This window comes from Urocampus carinirostris, chromosome 13 (genome assembly GCF_059441175.1).
Source record: "Urocampus carinirostris isolate Australia breed hairy pipefish chromosome 13, RoL_Ucar_1.0, whole genome shotgun sequence".
NCBI lineage: Eukaryota > Metazoa > Chordata > Actinopteri > Syngnathiformes > Syngnathidae > Urocampus > Urocampus carinirostris.
The window spans coordinates 36,217,225-36,236,838 of NC_142361.1; the positions used below are offsets into that span (position 1 = coordinate 36,217,225).

General features: G+C 41.5%; 1 protein-coding gene and 1 pseudogene across 5 annotated transcripts in view; both read right to left on the reverse strand.

The window, feature by feature from the left end:
- ttc7a (tetratricopeptide repeat domain 7A) overlaps positions 1-19,614 on the reverse strand; it is a 127,412-nt gene that overhangs the window by 81,319 nt on the left and 26,479 nt on the right. For all 5 annotated transcript variants that reach the window (XR_015852473.1, XR_015852472.1, XM_088351392.1 and 2 more), the window contains exons 13-17: positions 16,864-16,981; positions 16,085-16,142; positions 14,321-14,393; positions 12,794-12,954; positions 610-726 (exon numbers count right to left, since the gene is read on the reverse strand). Coding sequence is in view for 3 of the 5 variants with exons in the window: in XM_088351392.1 (XP_088207518.1) it covers positions 610-726; positions 12,794-12,954; positions 14,321-14,393; positions 16,085-16,142; positions 16,864-16,981 (527 nt within the window). In the remaining 2 variants the exon portion in view is untranslated. The remainder of the gene's footprint in view (positions 1-609; positions 727-12,793; positions 12,955-14,320; positions 14,394-16,084; positions 16,143-16,863; positions 16,982-19,614) is intronic.
- On the reverse strand, positions 19,169-19,299 carry LOC148354450 (U2 spliceosomal RNA; annotated as a pseudogene).

The window sequence follows — 19,614 nt, forward strand, 5'->3', positions numbered from 1 at the left end:
AGCTGGTCCCGCCCCTTGACACCGGCTGAGACACATTGACTTGATTGCGTGTGGGATACTTAAGCGCTCCTTTTGGGACTGCCCGTTGCCAGACCATTGCTTCACTATGAGGAAAACCTGTTCATGCCTGTTTGTTCTGAGTAAATGCCTTGTTTGTAATTTTGATTGCCTTTAAGCCTGTTTTGTTTTGTCTTTGGTCCCTGTGTGTCGGACAACTTTTATTTTCCAATTAAAGTGACAGATCGTCTACGCATTTGAGTTCACACTTCCTGCCTCCTGGTCCGTTCTTTGACAGGAACGTCAAAAATGATGATGGCAAGCTGTTTGGATTTATTTTCATTTTGTTTCTGTCGCATTTGATGTTAGTTTTGCCGGAGATCAAAGAGATCAAAGCCAGGAGAGAAAGCTTACCACGTGTTGCGAGTCATAATTTTATCCATATTTAGTTTCTTTTGTTTTTTATTAGCATATTTGGTATTGGAGTAATCCAAAAGTAATTGAAAGTAATCAAGTTAAATTAACCCTACCCAACTCTGCTTATGACTAAGCAAGCACAATAGCCTACATTCAAGAGACAAATTAGTATCATGAAATTGAATGTTGACTCACTTTGAGCGACTGACGTCATAGCGACTTTGCCAAATTTGCAGCATATCCTGGCAAGTCTTTAAAGCCACAGATGGGCCATACAAAACCTCTTTAAGCTTCGCCTTCGTAAAGAGTAAACTAGAGGGAAACACAAGAAAGACACAAGATTATTTGGGAATATTACGCAATCAATGAAAAGGCACACAAAAAAAATTAAGATTCTAATCGTAGCACAAAACAAAACATTTTTTTCCCCAAATGTAGCACACATTTCAGGGCGAAAACCCACAGAACTGCGAGGCGGACATGTGTATTACAATTAATTGTGTTTGTACTCATGTGCATGAATAAAAGCAGTGTGATGATAAGATAAAATATCATATTTTTTTCAAATGACAAATGGTGATCTAGTGGCTAGGGTTCTGCTCATGTATGATCCCCCTTTGATCCAATCATTTGCGATTGTAGTCAGCGATATTTTTAGACCGATCAATCTTTGCACAAATATGGTAACATATTACCGTATAACCTTGTGTACAATATGCACCCAGACTTTGAATTCTTTTTCAAGTAAATTAAATTTGCGTTATACACAAATGAATACGCTAAGTTGATATTCATAGCAAGTGTAAGGTTTTAACATTTACTATACTGAAATCTGACTCCGAAGACGCTTCACGTGTCTTGTCCAATTCCTTACAGTTGGAGCATGAAAGTCAGGGACATTATTGAGCCGAGCGCCGAATATAGTCCGCATATTAATTAATTTAGCCGAATCAAATAGTTGAACAAATCAGGTCTCCGCCTGTGCCAATTTTACAATCGTGTGCAGGAGACGAGGGGGTTTCCGGGTGTTCCTCTGTTATAATTCATGCAGATGAAATGTTCACGCCCCATGAACAAGCCTCTGGCTGATTGGTCAACGCCGTCGTCGATGCAAATTTCGCAACCATGATTGAAGAATCTTGTAGCTTCTACCAAATTGAAGTAACAGGCGAGCTGATAAATCATTGTTATCTGCTCAGAATGGAAGAAAAGGCACATTCCAAGGCAAAGTGCGGTCCACGACAAACCTTCTTTCATCGTTTGCCCTCAAACACTGAGGTCAGATTTTAGAACAAGTATATTTGACTTTACGTGAGATAAAACAGTGTATAAAACAGTGTATAAAAAAGTATATAACTTCACAAGCATAGTCAAAATTACAGTTTTAATCGACGACAACCAGTTAAGTGTGTATATATCTGCGTGTATGAATTTGGTAATTCCCAGAGGGGGGTTTTCAAATTACCGTAAATTCCGGACTATAAGCCGCTACTTTTTTCCCTTCCCTTTCAACCATGCGGCTTATTCAGTGATGCGGCCAATTTATGTCATTTTTCTAACGGCCGCTAGCGGCGCTTGAGTGTTGCTACCATTAACTGCCCTGTCAAAGCTCTATTATTATTATTAAAGCTTTGAAAACTCTCTCGGTGTACCGTCTTTCTTTGTAAATATGTGTAACCCATGTATAATATGTATTTGCAACTGTATATTTTTGTAATGTCTTTATTTGTATTTATTTTAGACACTTATTCTGATATGTTTTGAACAGGTGAACGAAAAAGGAGGGGCGGAACAACGCGGGGTGCCGAGTTGAAGTGGGGACCGCCAAAGGTGAGGGACAGACAAGGAAAGAAGAGGGGGTAAAAAGTTGGTTAAAGAAAAAGGAGTTGCGTAAGTAAATGTGTTCATCTGATATATTTTTCCCACCCTTACCTTTGGAAATATACACTTTTTTCCTTGGATTACTTTCAACGGGACCCGGACTCTGCAGGTCTGCATCAAACCTTAAGTACCGGTATCATTTTCCGTTGGACTGTGTACTTAAATGAAGGACATTCAGTTTCAATCGCGGGACTTGAAGTCGGGTTTGGGTTAATTTTGTGTTTGTGTTACACTTTTTAATGTGGGCGCATGCGGCTTATATACAGGTGCGGCTTGTGTATGTACAAAATCGGTTTTCCTCTTAAAATGTGGTGGGTGCGGCTTATAATCAGGTGCGCTCTATGGTCCGGAATTTACGGTAACAGGGAAGAAAAAGGGGTAGGAAAAATAAGCGTCTGCTTCTGACTATCCCTTTTCGAACATGTTATGTGATTTTGTTGTCGACTCATTGTTTTTGTCCTGTTTTTATTTGAATGTTCGAAATCAAAGTTTTCATTTATTCATTCATGTTACAGCTGCATGTTACAGCTGCAAGTACCGGTATCATTTTCCGTTCATTTTGCCGACTGTGATTTTTGGACTGTAGACTTTAATGAAGGACATTTAGTTTCAATCGAGGGACTTGAAGTCGGGTTTGGGTTAATTTTGTGTTACATGTTTAAATGTGGGCGTATGCGGCTTATATACAGGTGCGGCTTGTGTATGTACAAAATCGGTTTTCCTCCTAAAATGTGGTGGGTGCGGCTTATAATCAGGTGCGCTCTATAGTCCGGAATTTGCAGTAATCAGTCTATCATGTGTATCCCTAAGAAGCAAAGATAGACAGTGAGCATTAGACTCAACAAGACTAAGGTGATCTTGCCCTCCATCTACTATTTTCTAGCTGTTGACGGATCCTCCAATTATTTTATGCTCCATCACAAGGAAGAAAGCAGATAGGGGAACCAGGCGGATGAGGGAGCATGAGGATCAATACCAAAGTGAGAAAAGCTTGTGTCAGGGGAGAAAACTCTGTGAAATGCATCTGATTACCGACTCATGGGTCAGTTGGTTGCTGGTGGAGGCTGGGGATGTGTTTGAGTGTTGAGAGCAAGGGGAGGCAAATAGAAGACTTGTAAGTTGGAGTGTGTGAAGCGTACACCTGCTGTGTGTGTCTCTAGGCTCCCTATTACCAGTGTGGCAAAACGTTCAGAACTATTTTGATGGTGTAAACTCATCCCAGTGTTGAAATGTGACGTGGTGTGTTCGGTGTGTCAATTGATTCCCCCGTGGACCGAAAGGAAGGTGTTGATTGTTATATTAAACTACCTTAATTAGGTTCTCTATTCTTGACTGAAAAAAAAGGTAAGTGTGAGAAATATTTTTGCTTCTTTTCAGAGCCTACATCTTGTATCTGGATGTAAAAAGACACTCGTTTTTAAAGTAACCTTTTGCTTTAATTTTCTAAAGTAAGTCAAAGCATTGTAGTGTTTTTTTATTGCTAAATAAATACAATATCAAATAAATACAGCAATCTGTCAGGGTCGCCCAATTGGCCCCGCCCGTGTGGCGCAAGCTGCGACTCGTTGACAGATTGGCTTTCTGTCTATTTAAGCTCAATACTCTCACACTTCCTTTGTCAGTCTGATAACAAACCTCTGCTCGCAAGACGTGGAATCCGACTCGGCCCTGTTTCCTGTTGGTATTTCCTGTTCGGTATAGTTCTCGTTTATTTTGTCCTGTTTAATATCGGTTTCCAGTTTTGTTCCTGTCTATTTTTGTCCTGTTTATTATTCTCTCCAGTTTTCGTTCCCGTCTGGTTTTACCTTTTTAATTTCGGTTTCCTGTTTTAATATCAATCCTGGCTGACGCGTCCTGTCTGGTATCGACCCCAAACTCACCTGGTCCGTGAACACTGCATCACTGGTTAAGAGGGCACAGCAGCGCCTGTACTTCCTGCGGAGGATGAGGAGAGCCCACCTGCCCCCACCCTCCCTCATCACATTCTACAGGGGCACCATAGAGAGTATCCTGACCAGCTGTATCTCTGTGTGGTGTGGAGGCTGCAGCGCTACCGACTGGGGTAGTGTGAGGAGGGTAACGAGGACAGCAGAGAAAATAATCGGGACTACACTTCCCTCCATTCAGGACATTGGCCAGAAGCGCTGCCTATCCCATGCTAAGAACATTACCGGGGACCCCTCTCACCCCCATCATGGACTGTTCACTCTGCTAGCCTCTGGGAAGAGGTACTGCAGTGTGCGGTGCAGGACCACCAGGCTCCGCAATAGTCTAGTCCCCCTGGCCATTAGACTGTTAAATGGTCAATCTAACATATAGTTAACTTAAATCTAAACGGCTGCTAATCTGACTTTTTGCACTACTGGCAGTTTTTTATAGCTTGCCACTCCTTGCACATTGCTCTCTGCACTTTTGTAATTACAGCGTTATTGTTACAGTGTTAATGTTACTGTGTACCTGACTTGTTAACCTGACTGCCCATTTTGCACATCTGGTTAGCTACTCTTCTTGCACTATCGGCACTATGGTAAAATACTATACGTAGCCAAAATACAATACAACTTTATTTATATCTGTACATTCAAGGAAACTGTGGGGGTCAGATGCATCGACATTTCGTTCTGTATACACGTGTACTAGAATGACAATAAAGTAGATCTGAATCTGAATCTGTCCGATATCTGCTCGGGCAATTGGTATCGATCTCGTCTGTCTCTGGCTTCCTGTCTTTCCACGCCACACCGCTGCCTAACGTGCATGACTCCCTATTTCCCGTAAAATAAAAGCTTGTGTAAGAAATGTCATGCATTTGGGTCCTGATCCTGTTCCAGTTATTGACACAATCAATTAATTGAATAGGTTTCACAGGTCAATTGTCTTCAAATTTATTTTCCTTTTTGTACCAAGCTCAACTTGTTTTTAAATAGTTTTTTCCCTTTTTAAGTATTAATTCCATCAATTTACTTTATATTGTTATAGTTTAATTTAAAAATAATAATATTTTTCCAATTTTAGGTAATATTTATCAGATTTGGTTATAATTTAAATCATTATTGCAGTATGTTTTTATTGTATAGTATCTAATTTTCATGATTTAACAATATTTCAAGTTGCTTTGCTAGTACATTTGTGGAAAACATTCCAATATAAAGTAACATGGTGGTAGTTATTTAAAATGTTTTCATTTATATTAAAATCATTTTGAAAATGAAGTAAGATAAGTAATGTAATCGTCTTTTCAAGTAACACTCTGACTTTATGATTTATATATGGAATTCTTTTTAGTGTGGTTTGTTTATTTCTTTATTATCATTGAAATTTGAACAATGTATTTTTAGCAAGAGAAATTACTTAAGATAAAGCTCATTTCTGAATGTGGAACCAAATATATTTAGTCTGAATAGAGATCGTATTTTTGCTTATTTTACTTTATGATGGGATTTTTTTGGCAGTGTTTGTCCTATTACATTTATTATTCCAAAAAATCAGTTTCAAATGTATAGAGGCAAATCGGGAACAGAAAAAAATGGAAGGAGACCAAGAGGAAGGCCGCAATTGACGTGGATGGAGTGCACAGCAGGAAAGAGGTCAAAATCTAGTGGAATCTAGAGCTCTTGTTGGTGATAGGAATGAGTGGAGAGGTGTTGTGAAAGGATAGTGGGATGTTTGGACGCGTTCTAAGGGATGGGAAGGGCACCCGTATGATGCGGCAGGGGTAAACCAGTGAAAGCTGTCGGGCCCTGCTGTTGAACAAAAGAGTGTGTTGTATCATTCTGATCCGGAGATGGCCGCTTTCTTGTGTCCCGTTTCATCTGGAGGGACAAAAGCATAGCCAACTTGGGTGCCGAGGTGCTTAACTTTTTTGGGTGTTTGGGCATTTGCGTTGGTCATGGTCCCAAAAATGTTTGAGTGTGTTTTTTGCTACTTTTCCCTTTTTTATTTTTGTATGTGTTTGTCTTGCTGTCGGTCACCCCTCTCGAGGGATAGAACCAGGGTAGGTAGGTAGGTAGTTAGGTAGGTAGATAGGTAAGAGGATAGATCAAGGGATCCCAGTTCGAATCCCGGCTCGTCCGTGTTACATGTCGAAGTGTCCTTGGGTAAGACAGTGAACCCCTAATACCCCAATAAGCAGGTTAGCGTCTAACATGGCTGCAATACAAGGCTGCTATTAGGAAATGTGGAGCACATTGTAAAGCGCTTTGGGAAGTCATTGACTTGAAAAGCGCTATATATTTGCAGATCATTTCATTTCATTTTCATAGATAGGTAGGAGGATAGATAGATAATTAGTTCCAAATGTCTTGTGATTGTTTGCATTTGCACGTCATCTACTTGGACGATATAAATAAACAGAAAATGATGGGGGGGGCTCCATACTGAAGCATCATAATGGCCCAAAGCAAGACATAGCATACAGCTTTGTTTGAACGCCGACTCGAGATAAGGAAACTTAAAACTGAAAATATACAAACACTTGATGTCGCCTAAAAAAACAACATGAATCTTCAAATCCATTCCCAAACATCACTTCTTATTTTACTCGAATATTGTTATGTTATCCAGGTTACAGTCTCTATTTATTTTTGTATATTTCTATTATTTTTTTTGCATATGTTGACTATTTCTTGCACTATGACTATTTTTGCACCAAATGCATATTGCACAAAACCTTACGATACCAAACTGTATGTAACATCCTACATGTCGACATTTCCTGTGTAAATTTTGTGTAAATTATAACTATAACCTTATCCTCCTTGTTTCATAACCTTATCTTCTCTGTTCCTTTCTCTTCTTGTTTTTTTTATCTCACTGTGAACGTGTGAAACTGGAGTGTCATGCCCAATTTCGTTGTCGCAATATGTTAACCCATTTTGTAACAATGACAATAAAGGTAGATTCTATTCTATTCTATTCTATTCTAAATCACCACCAGTGTTTTATAGTTACTCCACAATAAGCCTTTTCCCACCGTACTGTACATCTCCAGGAAAAGGGTTGACAGAGAGACAACGCGACACACTTCCAATTACAACTGTTGTCATTTTCAGCCCGCTGGGAATGCTCTTCGTGTTACCGAGTTAATGGCAGTGAGTGGAGTCGCTCCGTGTAAATGCTTAGCAGTGGCGGGCTTTGAGCGATGAGTGCCAGCATCGACTACATTTAAAAATAGCTAGCTAGCATCGCTCCAATGGATAAAAAAAAGTAGCCCATCTACAGTATTACTCATTGTGCACTCCCACAGATCTTTTTTCTCTCTGCATTACAAGCAGGTGCACACGCATGTGCAAAACATGCTGAGATTCCTTTTTCAAAGACCTGAAGGAGTGAGCATGCAGACGCAGGCCGATAGATGTATTGTATATGCAGTGTTCATTTGACCTGTGAAAAGTGATGGGTCCCGGGGACTCTCATGCTCAAAAATCTATGGGTCCCAACAGAGATCTATGGCTCCCCAAAATTTAGTGTTATCGAGGTTGAAATCGGCGACAAACATGTAATCTATCTATATATTCATTCAGTTTTAATTACCACAGTTTATTGGTAATACAAATCAGTTATCTCTTCAAGATTATTCAGTTCACAATATTGTAAATTATACAAAATAATATTGCTGAAATAATTATATAAATCTATATTTTCATTCAGTTTTAATCGTCACAGTTAATTGGTAATACAATGCAGTTATCGCTTCAGATTTTTCAGTTCACAATATTGTACATTATACAAAATACTGAAAATACTGCCATCCACTTAACAATCTTTAGCAGTGAAAGCATGGCCAAGTCTTCTTTTTGATGTTGTATCCGTTCATACTTGCCTCTCTCTTCCTGCAGCAAAAGAATTTCCATAGCTAATTTGTGGTTTTCATTGTCGTTGTGCCAATTCAATGGGCTTTTCTAAAAGTTCGTATTGCAAAATGATTCATGCAGTCCAGTTTTTTTTGTCACGCTGGGTACACGCATCACAGAACATGTAGCCACCATTATCATCCTCCTTCTAGCGTCACCAGGAATATAATTAAGTCCATTTTGTCAGAAAAGTCCTTTTCTTGCTTGGAGTATTCTTTTATTTTCTTTCGTCGAATCGTTCGCTTCAACACACGTGTTTTTCTTGCCTTCGCGATCTTCTAAACAATTTCTCCACCGTTTTTTCGTGCCGGAATTATTGCCGTTGTTATCACTTTCTGCATTATGTTTCGACTTATTACTGACACTGAAGAAATTACCAATTTTGTGTTGATTTTCCCCCGTTACTCGACGACAAGCCCCACAACAATGACGTAATCTCGAAGCAACAAGATCTCTTTGGCCGAGATCCGCGTGCAGAGCAAAACTCGAACCGCGAGACCAAAATAACAATGGCGGATCTGCCTGACGAAAAGTTTGGAGTACGGTAAATCTTGGTTAAAAAAATCGGGTAATAGAGACAATTTTGTGTCAAAAAAGTTGCGTCCCGGGGACGCACGTTAATTCGACACTATGCGTCCCCAGCAAAAATGATGCGTCCAGGACGCAGGGACGCGGGCAAACGAGAACACTGTATATGTGGCGCAACAAGGGTTGCTGACGAGTTAAAATGTTATATTTTGGAATTTTTATGTTGTGTAATCCGTATTTGACTGTTAGGGGAAGTGTATTATTATTTTTCAGGGTATTGAGTTTTGTATAGCAGAAAGGGTAAGAGAAGTACCAGTATATCATCTTACAGGTCAGAGAAGGGTGCTTGGGCCAAGTGTCACGGGACCTCACTTGATTTTGTGAGACTTGCTCGATAAATGATCCTTAATGTCAACAATTAAATGGCGTCGTGTGAGACTTACACTATATCATCTAAAAAATAAAAAAAAAAGTATGTAAACAACTGTGTAACACCCGCTGGAGCAAGACCATCCATCTGGGTCCCGTTACATATACATTAAAATTCGTCCCATGCTGTCTCAGTCAGATGCTAAGATTATAATTCACGCGTTTGTTACTTCCCGTCTCGATTACTGTAATGCACTACTCTCCGGTCTCCTGAAGTCCAGTCTTCAGCTGCAGCGAGGCTTTTAACTAAGACAAGAAAGTTTGATCACATGACCCTGATTCTAGCTAACCTGCATTGGCTCCCTGTTAGCGTATGATGTGATTTTAAGGTTCTCTTGGTATTATACAAAATCATGCATGGACTTGATCTCTCCTATCTTTCAGATTTAATTTCCCCCTATGTTCCGGTCTGGAGCCTTCGCTCTGAAAACGCTGTTCTACTAGTGATCTCAAGAGCCAAGAAGAGATCCGCAGGTTCAAAAGCGTTCTCCATTCGGGCCCCGATGCTGTGGAATGCTCTTCCCCCTGAGATTCGATCTTCAACCTCAGTGGATGATTTTGTATACTACCAACAGAACCTTAAAAGAACCTTCAGCTGGTACAAAATTCCGCAGCGAGGCTTTTAACTAGGACAAGAATGTTTGATCACATGACCCCGATTTTAGCTAACCTGCAATGGCGCCCTGTTAGCGTATGATGTGATTTTAAGGTTCTCTTGGTATTATACAAAATCATGCATGGAATTGCTCCCTCATATCTTTTAGATTTAATTTCCCCCTATGTTCCGGTCCGGAGCCCTCACTCTGAAAATGGTGGTCTAGTGATCCCAAGAGCCAAGAAGAAATCCGCAGGTTCGAGAGCGTTCTCCATTCGGGCCCCGGTGCTGTGGAATGCTCTTCGCCCTGAGATTCCATCTGCAACCTCAGTGGAAATGTTTAAATCTAAGCTTAAAACACACTTCTATTCTATAGCATATGAATAACCTATATTATATGTTGATAATATGTGTGTTATTTGCCCTCATGTAGGTTTATAGATGAGGGTATGGTGTCATAATAGTCTCTAGTTTGCAATAATCACAAAGAGTCTCAAAGGGTGTCACAAATAAACATGACTTGACTCGACTTAAAAAAAGAGGTGGTATGAATGCAATTAATGTATAAGGCCAAATGAAGCAAGGACAGAAAGAAAGTTGCAGGCTGGTGAGTGAAATGATCTCTGCAACGGCAAGCTGACAGTTCGCTGTGCAGAGAGGCAAAAGCTAACAGGGATCTCACACATGCATGCACACACACAAAAATACAGTGACACACATCACCATCCATGTGCAAGGCTAAGATCCCAGACGCAAGTACATCGCCCCCACTCGCGCACACCGCCACCCCCACCCACACACACACCACACACAATTTCCTGGCGGTGCACGGACAACTGTCGTGCAATACCTCGCAACGTTCAATGTGAGACACTCACTCAAAAGGGCTTGATAAAGACTCGGCCGAGGGGCAAAAAACGGATTCAAATTCAAGCTGATGAATCTCTTTCTACCTACAAATGTGTCAGCTTTGCAACAGCAAGATGAAAGCAACCTTTCTCCATTTGCAGCTGTCCAGAAAACTCAAAAATTCTTTGCCTGAATTTCCTCCTACGATTAGTCAATATTTTTTTAGCCCTCCCACATGTAAGTGGTCGCTTTAGACCCGACAGTAATAAAGACCCTTGTATGTATAATCTTGTCCACAAAAATAAGTAAGACACGCCAAATATAAGGAGTACTTGATATACAAAAAAAGCAATATTGAAATTCTTAGTAAAATAATCTAATTATATGAATATTGCCAACTCACTCCATCGCTTTTATTTTCTGACCGTTTCTCAGCAGGAAAGCACTTTGAATTGACAAGTGCTGCATGCAAAAAGCTCTACCCGAGTGACCTCGTAGTCAACCTTGGTGGTGGGGATTCCTGACTCAGGGAGGGAAGGTGATTGGCTGGGTCAGGAAAAGAGCACTTGAATGGGTCAAAGTCGTCAAGTGTCTCTACTGAGGAGGATTGCGTGGGTGTGTTTGTGTGGCTGAGTGTGTGCAATTAACTAGATGAAGAAATTTAATGAATTTATTTAGCATGAAGGGAAAAGCTGGAAAGCTTCATCAGCATAGCCCTCCTCTTTTCTGATATATCTTATTGGTTGTGAGTTTTCATTGCCTTTACATACCTGTCAACCTGTACGGTTTTGCCGTTCAAAGTACGTTTATTATGCATTTTAAGACGTACGACGTACGAAAAAATCTGTCCGGAAAAACGCAAATCTGACACTTATGGGTACCATCCGGAATACACCGACTATCACGAAACGGCAAATCAAGTCAAACAAGTTCGCCGCGGAAGCCTCTATCTCGGTATCGTTTTTTTCGTTGCAAACGAAGCGAGCGGTTTGATGTAGTGAAAGGAGATCCGTCTCTTTTTAGAGAACCGGCTTTTTCGGCTCAACTCATTAAAGAGAGCCGGCTCTCAAACGGCTCACTTGCTTTGATGCATTATATTGAGAATTATGATGTTGTATAAAGAAGTTGAGAAAAAAAGGAAGAATAAAATGAAAAAAGACAGGTTTGTGGTTATCCCTGTAATCACTATATTACCAACAATAATTTAATGCAGAAAATGAATTCATAACTTGAATACGAAAATGTATTATTCTACTTAATTATATTTGCATGTATTTTTTTCCTTCTACAGTGAACGTCCAAGCGACTTCATTTTTGAACTTTTTTATCATAAACCTCATTCATGTCGAGCAACTTAGGATCTCACAACAAAATGTTAATTAACAATATTTATGATAAAAGGAAAGACATGTACAATATAACATGGTAAACTACATCAATAAACACGTTTGAAACAAAAATATGGTGTAAGATGATTTTGTATTTTGTAAGGGAAATGACAGTTTGTAAGGGCATGGAGCCCTGGAGCTTGACAGGTATGTTTTTATTTCCTTCTTTTTATATTTGCATTACTGCATTCTCTGTATTTTCCCCATCTGCTGGTACTAGCACCGCAGTGGTTAATACTGACCCCAAACGGCTGTATTGAGAATTGCATTTCTAGGACTCCTTAACAAAGAGTAAACACATCTTAAGAGATGATGCAACATTCTTTCATAATACTATTTGTGTGAAACCACTGACTTGGATCAGGCTTCCTATGTGTGTTAACATGTTTGAACCACTGAAAAGTGTTTTGTGGATATATAACTATCATTGGATATAGTTAATTCGATTCATTAGGGAAAATTGGAAGAGTGTAACAGTGAGAAACTGTGAGCACGTTGGGATTGCGCATGCAGCGCTTGTTGTAAAAAGCTCAGGGGTCTATGAGGGGAAATAGGTACCGCAATGCAGGCCTTCACTCTGGCACTTCTAAATAAGGCATTGCGAGTGTGTGAGTTCGTTCGTGTGTGCTCGCCTGGCCTCCAACGCAGTGGAGCTGAGACACCCTATCCCTGCAAGATGACAAGTGTTGGTGCTGCAGAGCTTTTCAAGGTCTCTCGCTCATTCTTTTTCTGCCCGAGATGAAGGAACTGCACAGTCTTAAAAGTCATTGAGCATTTTCCCTTTCGGTGCAGCATTCCCGGTGGATTGATGCGTCCTTCTGTATTTTGTGTTGTGGGATTGCGTTGTGTGGGCTTACTTGAAGTTGTCAGGGTGTTGGCTGAGGGCCAGTTCCAAGGTGTCCAGGGCATGGCGATGGTGTTTCTGAGAACTGAGGAGGAGGCTCAGCAAGTGGAGGGAGTGCAAGTCATCCCCCTGGAGGGATAAAGACTCCTGCAAGGGCTCCATGGCTGCAGATACCTGCGGATAGAAATCACTTGTTGTAGTTAACTTGGGAGTTGGACAAAATGTACAGTTTAGGAGGCTGAGTCAACTTTTTCTAGTCTTTGGACATTTTAAAATACAAATGCACCACTAAAACTCACAGTCATTGGGGTGTTTTGCACCTATTATCCGTCTGTAAGAATTTCAGCAAAATCTTGCGCCCGTTCCCATATTGTAAAAATGGCTGGGTCATACTTTTGTACAGACAAATGTGTGGGTCTTTGACAGTGAAATTGTTTTTAATCCATGCCTGTGCAGCGATACATATTGTAAATTTATAAATCCCAATTTGTCATGATTACTAATGCGAGGCACCTGAGGCTGCTCCTTTGGCGCCAACTGCCTCGGATGCTGATTGGCTACCTGTCTCTTTTTATACCCCCGTCTTCCGGTCACCGGGGTGTCATGATTGCTGATTTGGGGCACCTGCGACAGCCCCGTTGGAGCCAACAGCCCTGGTCGCTGATTGGCTCCCTGACTCTTGTTAAACCCCCATCTGTCAGCTGTCAGACTGTCTGCGAACCTATGCTTTCAGCTAGGCAAGCTTTGTACTATCCGACATTCTCCTGCCTGATACCTGTTGCCAACCTGTTTCTGGACCTATTTCTGCCTTGCTCCTCCGTCCCGGCCATCGACCCGTTTTGCCCTGTTTCCTGCCTGATACCTGTTGCCAACTTCTTTTCTGGACTCATTACTGCCCTTGCTCCTCCGTCCCGGCCATCGACCTGTTTTCCCGCTGCCTACGACTACCCTGGCTCGACACGAAAGTGCCACTTCCGCGTTCCTGCCATCAGCTACCCGTGACCGACGATCATTGAATTGTGGAAGCAAGCACTGCTCTTTTTCTCAATAAAACTGAGTAAAACGAACGCTATTGGGTCCTGTCGTTTCTGGCTTGTGACACAGGGGTCAGTTCATCTGCGAACCTCAGCTTACGCTAGGCAGGCCTTTCGACCCTGACTCTCTCCTGTCCTAGTTCCCGTCTGTTTCCGGCTCTGACCCTTTTTCTGATCTCGACCACGATTTTTGCTCCCCCGTCCCGGCTACTAACCTGTCCACTCTCGACGCCGCCATCGCTCGCCACTGAAACACCACTTCCGCGTCTGAGCAACCTGCTCTTCGCGACCAGCGATCTACGGATCGTGTGTACTATCCTTGCCTTTTTTCCCAATAAAACTAAGAGAAACGCACGTAAGTGGGTCCTGTCTCCGTTCTGGCACTGACACAATTTTAAAGAAGTTCTCAGAAGACGAACATTTCGAATATAACTGGAAAAAAGCTCAGACGCCAATAGCTTTTCTTTGAATATTGTGTTGTGTTTCCTGGAATTGTTTGCTTTCACCTGCCGTACAAGAGCCAACTGTAGAGCTAAGCACATAGCGATGTGAGCATCTTGCCGGTCTAATGAATGGGCCCTGTGAAGAGAATATATTGTCAGGTCAGGGCAAACATTGCTTAAAACTATGCTACACAGCAAAATGGTCAGTTAGAAAAACAGGAGAAAAGTAGTAAATCTTGATATCATAATATAAGGTGGGTAGGTAGGTTGTAAAGTTAAGATATTGGGGCCTGGATCTAAACCCGGCCCGAATTTTGGGCATAAAATGTAAATTATCGAGTTGGCCTGGTTTGTCTATCGCACTTTTTTTTCCAGAAGCCGTAAGTAAACCCGAAACTGCATTTCGGCCCTGCATTTTGGCTGATTAGGCCCGATCTTACCTCTAGTAGGTAGGTAGGTTGTTGGGACCAGAACGGAAACAGGATCCAATTACCTTACGTTTCTCGTGATTTTTATTCAAGGAAAGAGGACGGGCTGCACCCACGATCCGGTGTTCGCTAGGCGCGAGAAGCAAGTCGCTCCGAACGCGGAAGTGGGACTTCTGTGGCGAGCGATGGCGGTGTCGGGAACGGAAAACGGGTCAGTGGCCGGGACAGGAGAGCAAAAACGTGGTCGGGGTCGTAAGCGAGTCATAAGCCAGGAAAGGAGAGTAGACGTGGTCGGGGCAAAAAAATGTCGAAAGCCGGGACGGGAGAGTAGACGTGATCAAGATCAAAAACGCGTCAAAGCCGGGGGACAGACAGGAGGAAAAAACAGGTGGGAGTCAGGGTCGAAAAAAAGGCTTGCCTAGTGTAAACTGAGGTTCCCAGACGGACTGACCAAAGGGGACAGATAGGAGTGGGTTTAAATAGGGACAGAGAGCCAATCAGAGTCCGAGGCAGTTGGCGCCAAGGAGCGGGCAGAGGTCCATCACATCGGTAATCATGACATAGGTAGGTTAAGTAGGTAATACTAAATGTCTCATTCCACGAGCAGAAAATGTGGCTCCTTTTAATAAAGTGTCAATTGTTACTACTACTATTTAGACTCATTGTTTAATTGGACCTTTTGAAGATTCATTTTTTTTCTTTCTTTGACGGTCATTCTTATTTTTATGTTTCCTGGACGTGTCACATTTGCCATGGCGCCCAATTGGCCCCGCCTGTGTGGCGCCAGCTGCTGCCCATTGACAAATTGGCTTTCCGTCTATTTCAGCTCAGTGCTCTCGTTCTTCCTGTGTCAGTCCGTCCTGTTTCCTGATGGTATTCCCTGTCCGGAATTGTTCCCGTTTATTTTTGTCCTATTTAATATCGGTTTCCAGTTTAATTCTTGTCTATTTTCGTCCCGTTTATTATTCTCTCCAGTTTTCGTTACCGTCTAGTTTGTCCTGCTTGTTTTCGATATCCCGTTTCATTACCAATCGTGTCTGTCCCGTCCTGTCCAATATCGACCCCATCTGTCCGATATCTACCTGGGCAATTGTTATTGATCTTGTCTGCCTTTGGCTTCCTATCATTTCACGCCAGACTGCTGACTAACATGCATGACTCCCTATTTCCAGTAAGGTAAAAGGCTTGTGTGAGAAACGTCACGCGTTTGGGTCCTGATCCTCTTCTGGTTCTTGACAGGACGGTTAACAAATGGGGGAATTGCCTTCTGATAGATCAATACACTTATCATAAAATAAATCTTAAGATATTCAATTAAAAAAAATAAACATGGTTCATACTTCAGAACAGTACATATGCCACATTTTACAAACATCTGACTAGATTAATTCAAACTTACTTTCGTAGAATTCTCAGAGCTTTTTTATTGTATTCATCTCGATCTTCTTTTAAAGAGGCTGTAAAACAGACCAAAAACCAAATCAGCAGTTTGAAACATTATAATCTCATAACATATCCCACAAGATCTGAGTTCTTTACGAACCCAGAAGAGTATTAACTCAGTATTTTTTCTGACATTACTCTAAGAATGGGTGTTTAAAGAGAAAATGAGTAATGAGATTAACATCGGTACATGATACTAGAATTCCATCCATCCATTATCTGCACTGCTTATCCTCAGTAGGGTCGCGGGGGTGCTGGAGCCCCTCTCAGCTGTCTTCGTGCAGTGGGCAGGGGACACCCTGAACTTGTTGCCAGCCAGTCGCAGGGTACACAGGGACAGACAAATCACTCGCTCATTCACACCTAGGGACAATTTGGACCGGCCAATTAACCTGACATGTTTTTGGAATGTCAGAGGAAACTGGAGTTCCTGGAGGAAAACCATGGAAGCACGGGGAGAACATGCAAACTCCACACAGGAGGTTCGATCTCATGACCACTGCGCCGTCGTGCTGCCCGATACTAGAATTATTAATACAAATTGTGCAAATGTGACCCTTTTCCATATTGTGTATCTTTGGTGAAAAATACTAGAGGACATTTTTTTTTTTAGATTAGCTACCCTTGTTTCACAGCGAAACTGAAAGCAAAACAGTGTAACAAAACGTTTTCCTGGGTTTCTGTGCAAAAAATCCTTGTTTCTCTGTCTAAAATGAACCCACTTGCATTCCTCACCATCAGAAGCCTGCAGACTGTATGAGAGTCCCAAAGCCAGGTAGGCCCTAGGAAGGGATTCTCCAGCTCCCTCTCCCATCGAAACCACACTTTGAGACAAAGCCGCTGCTTCAGAGTACTGAAACAAAAATGAAAATATAAATAGAGTATATATATTCGCTCCAACAATTCATGGCTTGCTAAAGCAAAATGAAAATAGTCAAGTCATGTTTATTTGTATAGCCCTTAGTCACAAGAAGTCTCAAAGGGCTGCACAGACTATCAAAACACCAACCCCTGATCTAAAACCTGCACGAGGGCATGGGAAAACTCAAAACCTCAGCATGAAGAAATGATCTCCTTTTTCTTTCTGTCTTCCTCCCTCTTTCTCTCTTCTTGTTCTTCCTCTCTCCCGCTTTCTTTATCTCTGTCTTTCTTTTTCGCGGTGGTTTTTTTCTGTTTCTCTCTCACTCTTTCTTTCACTCTTTCTTTTTATGTTTCTCTCTTCCCTTCTCTTTTATTTTTCTTTCTTCCGCTCTATCGCTCTTCCTTTTGCTATTTCTTTCTCCCTCCCCTCTCATTACCTCTTGCTCTATTTCTCTTTCTTTCCATCTTTCTCCCTCTCTTTCTTTCCTTCTCTCTTTTTCTCACTCTCTATCCCCCATATTGCCCTCTTTCTGTCTCTCTCTCTTTAATTTTCTCTCTATCTTCCTTTTTTCTATTTTTTCTCTCTCTCTCTCTACAACAAAACAATACATGTAGACATTGATTAACTTAAAAATCAATACAAAATATGCTTTACTCACATTCTTTGTAAAAAATACATTTAAAATGCATTAGAAAATACACGGTATTTATTCAGGGTTGGGTAGGGTTACTTTAACTGGATTACTTTCAATTACTTTTGGATTACTCCAATACCAAATATGCTAATAAAAGACAAAAGAAACTAAATATGAATAAAATGATGACTCACAAACGTGGTAAGCTTTCTCTCATGGCTTTTGATCTCTTTGATCTCCGGCAAAACTAACATAAAATGCGCCAGAAACGAAATGAAAATAAATCCAAACAGCTTGCCAACATCATTTTTCCCCAAGCCTGCACAAAATTTAGTAATTTTTTTCACATTTAGTTTCTTTTGTCTTTTATTAGCGTATTTGGTATTGGAGTAATCCAAAAGTAATTGAAAGTAATCCAGTTAAAGTAACCCTACCCAACCCTGTATATATTACAATAGTAGTGGCATTTTGACCCTGCACAGCCAGAAGCTTTGGTGACCTTTTCTAGAGTGTAATCACATATATTTCACAGTGATTGATGGTGGAAACATTAAAACCTCCTGCCCACCGATCAGCTGAGCAGTTTTTGACAAAAAGAGCTTTTCAGGAATTTAGAAAATTCTGTTTTGCTGTGGCAATATCACAAGACTGGCAAGAGTACATCCGATTCCAAGTGCTGTAAGTGCAAAGTTGTATAGGGCAGTGTCCATCTGACGGCTGATAATGGTGGCCCATTTATGTAATGCCCCACTGTGCTACCGTCACAGAGGCCCATTGTGATTAAGACCCTAAGCTCCTTACTGTCTGCGGCCTAGCATGAGTTCCAGCCACTGACAGATGTGCTCGCCGTGCTCTTCCCCGTAACTCCTTTTTTTCTAATCCGCTCTTTTTTTCCTCTCCATCTTTTGGCCTCACCCTTGGACATTCTCTCTCTACCCCCTGCCAACATGTCAGAGTGAATGTGCCGTGTTCAAGCCCAGGTCATGAACAGCACAACAATGCGAGCTCCATGTCGTTTCGGACAAGCTACTCAGGAGTGACCTGAATGTCAATCTGACAATGCACATTGGCGTATAATGCTTACCATGTCCTGAGTGTAAATCCATCATTTCATCAGTCATTGTAGCTGCTGATCGTGACATTTATTGTGTCACGTAACCTTTAACATGAACGGTAAGTGTGACCATGTGCAAAACAATAAATATACATACCGTAAATTCCGGACTATAGAGCGCACCTGATTATAAGCCGAATCCATCACATTTTAAGGGGATAACCGATTTTGTCCATACACAAGCCGCACCTGTATATAAGCCGCATGCACCCACTTCATATAAACACGAAATTAATCCAAGCCAAACTTCAAGTCCCGTGATTGAAACTAAATGGGGTTTGGGGTTTTTAAGGGTTATTGTTCTATCTTCGTTATTCATTATCCGTTATCGGTCAATTCATAATATGCTCCAAAGCCTAGGAGCTGGGACACTTACTCTCAGCCAAAAGGCCAAGCTAAGGTCCTAGCCCTAAAGCCTTGCAGCGATCATTGCGAATGCACCATTCCCGGAGGTACTGCGATACCGGGCCGATGCGTGGAGTGGACAGAGCAAGCTCCTATTCCATCTCCGGATTGCAAAAATCAAAGATCATGGCTACTACACTTCATAGATAGAGTGAGAACGCCAACACACTAAGGTCCTAGGTATACAAATTCAGAACCATAGGAGACCTTCATGATCATGGTATCTCCCCTGCCAGGTAAGTAATGTCCTTCATTGAAGCACACAGTCCAAAAATCACGGCAGCCAAAATAAATGTAGAATGATATAGGTACTTAAAATTTGTTGCAGACCTGCAGATTCTAGGTGCCCGTTGATAGTAATCCAAGGAAAAAAAGTGTATATTTCCAAAGGTAAGGGTGGGAAAAATATATATCCATTATTGTCCGCCGTGTCCACAAAAACTCACCTTTACCGGTCCCCACTTTCCCATC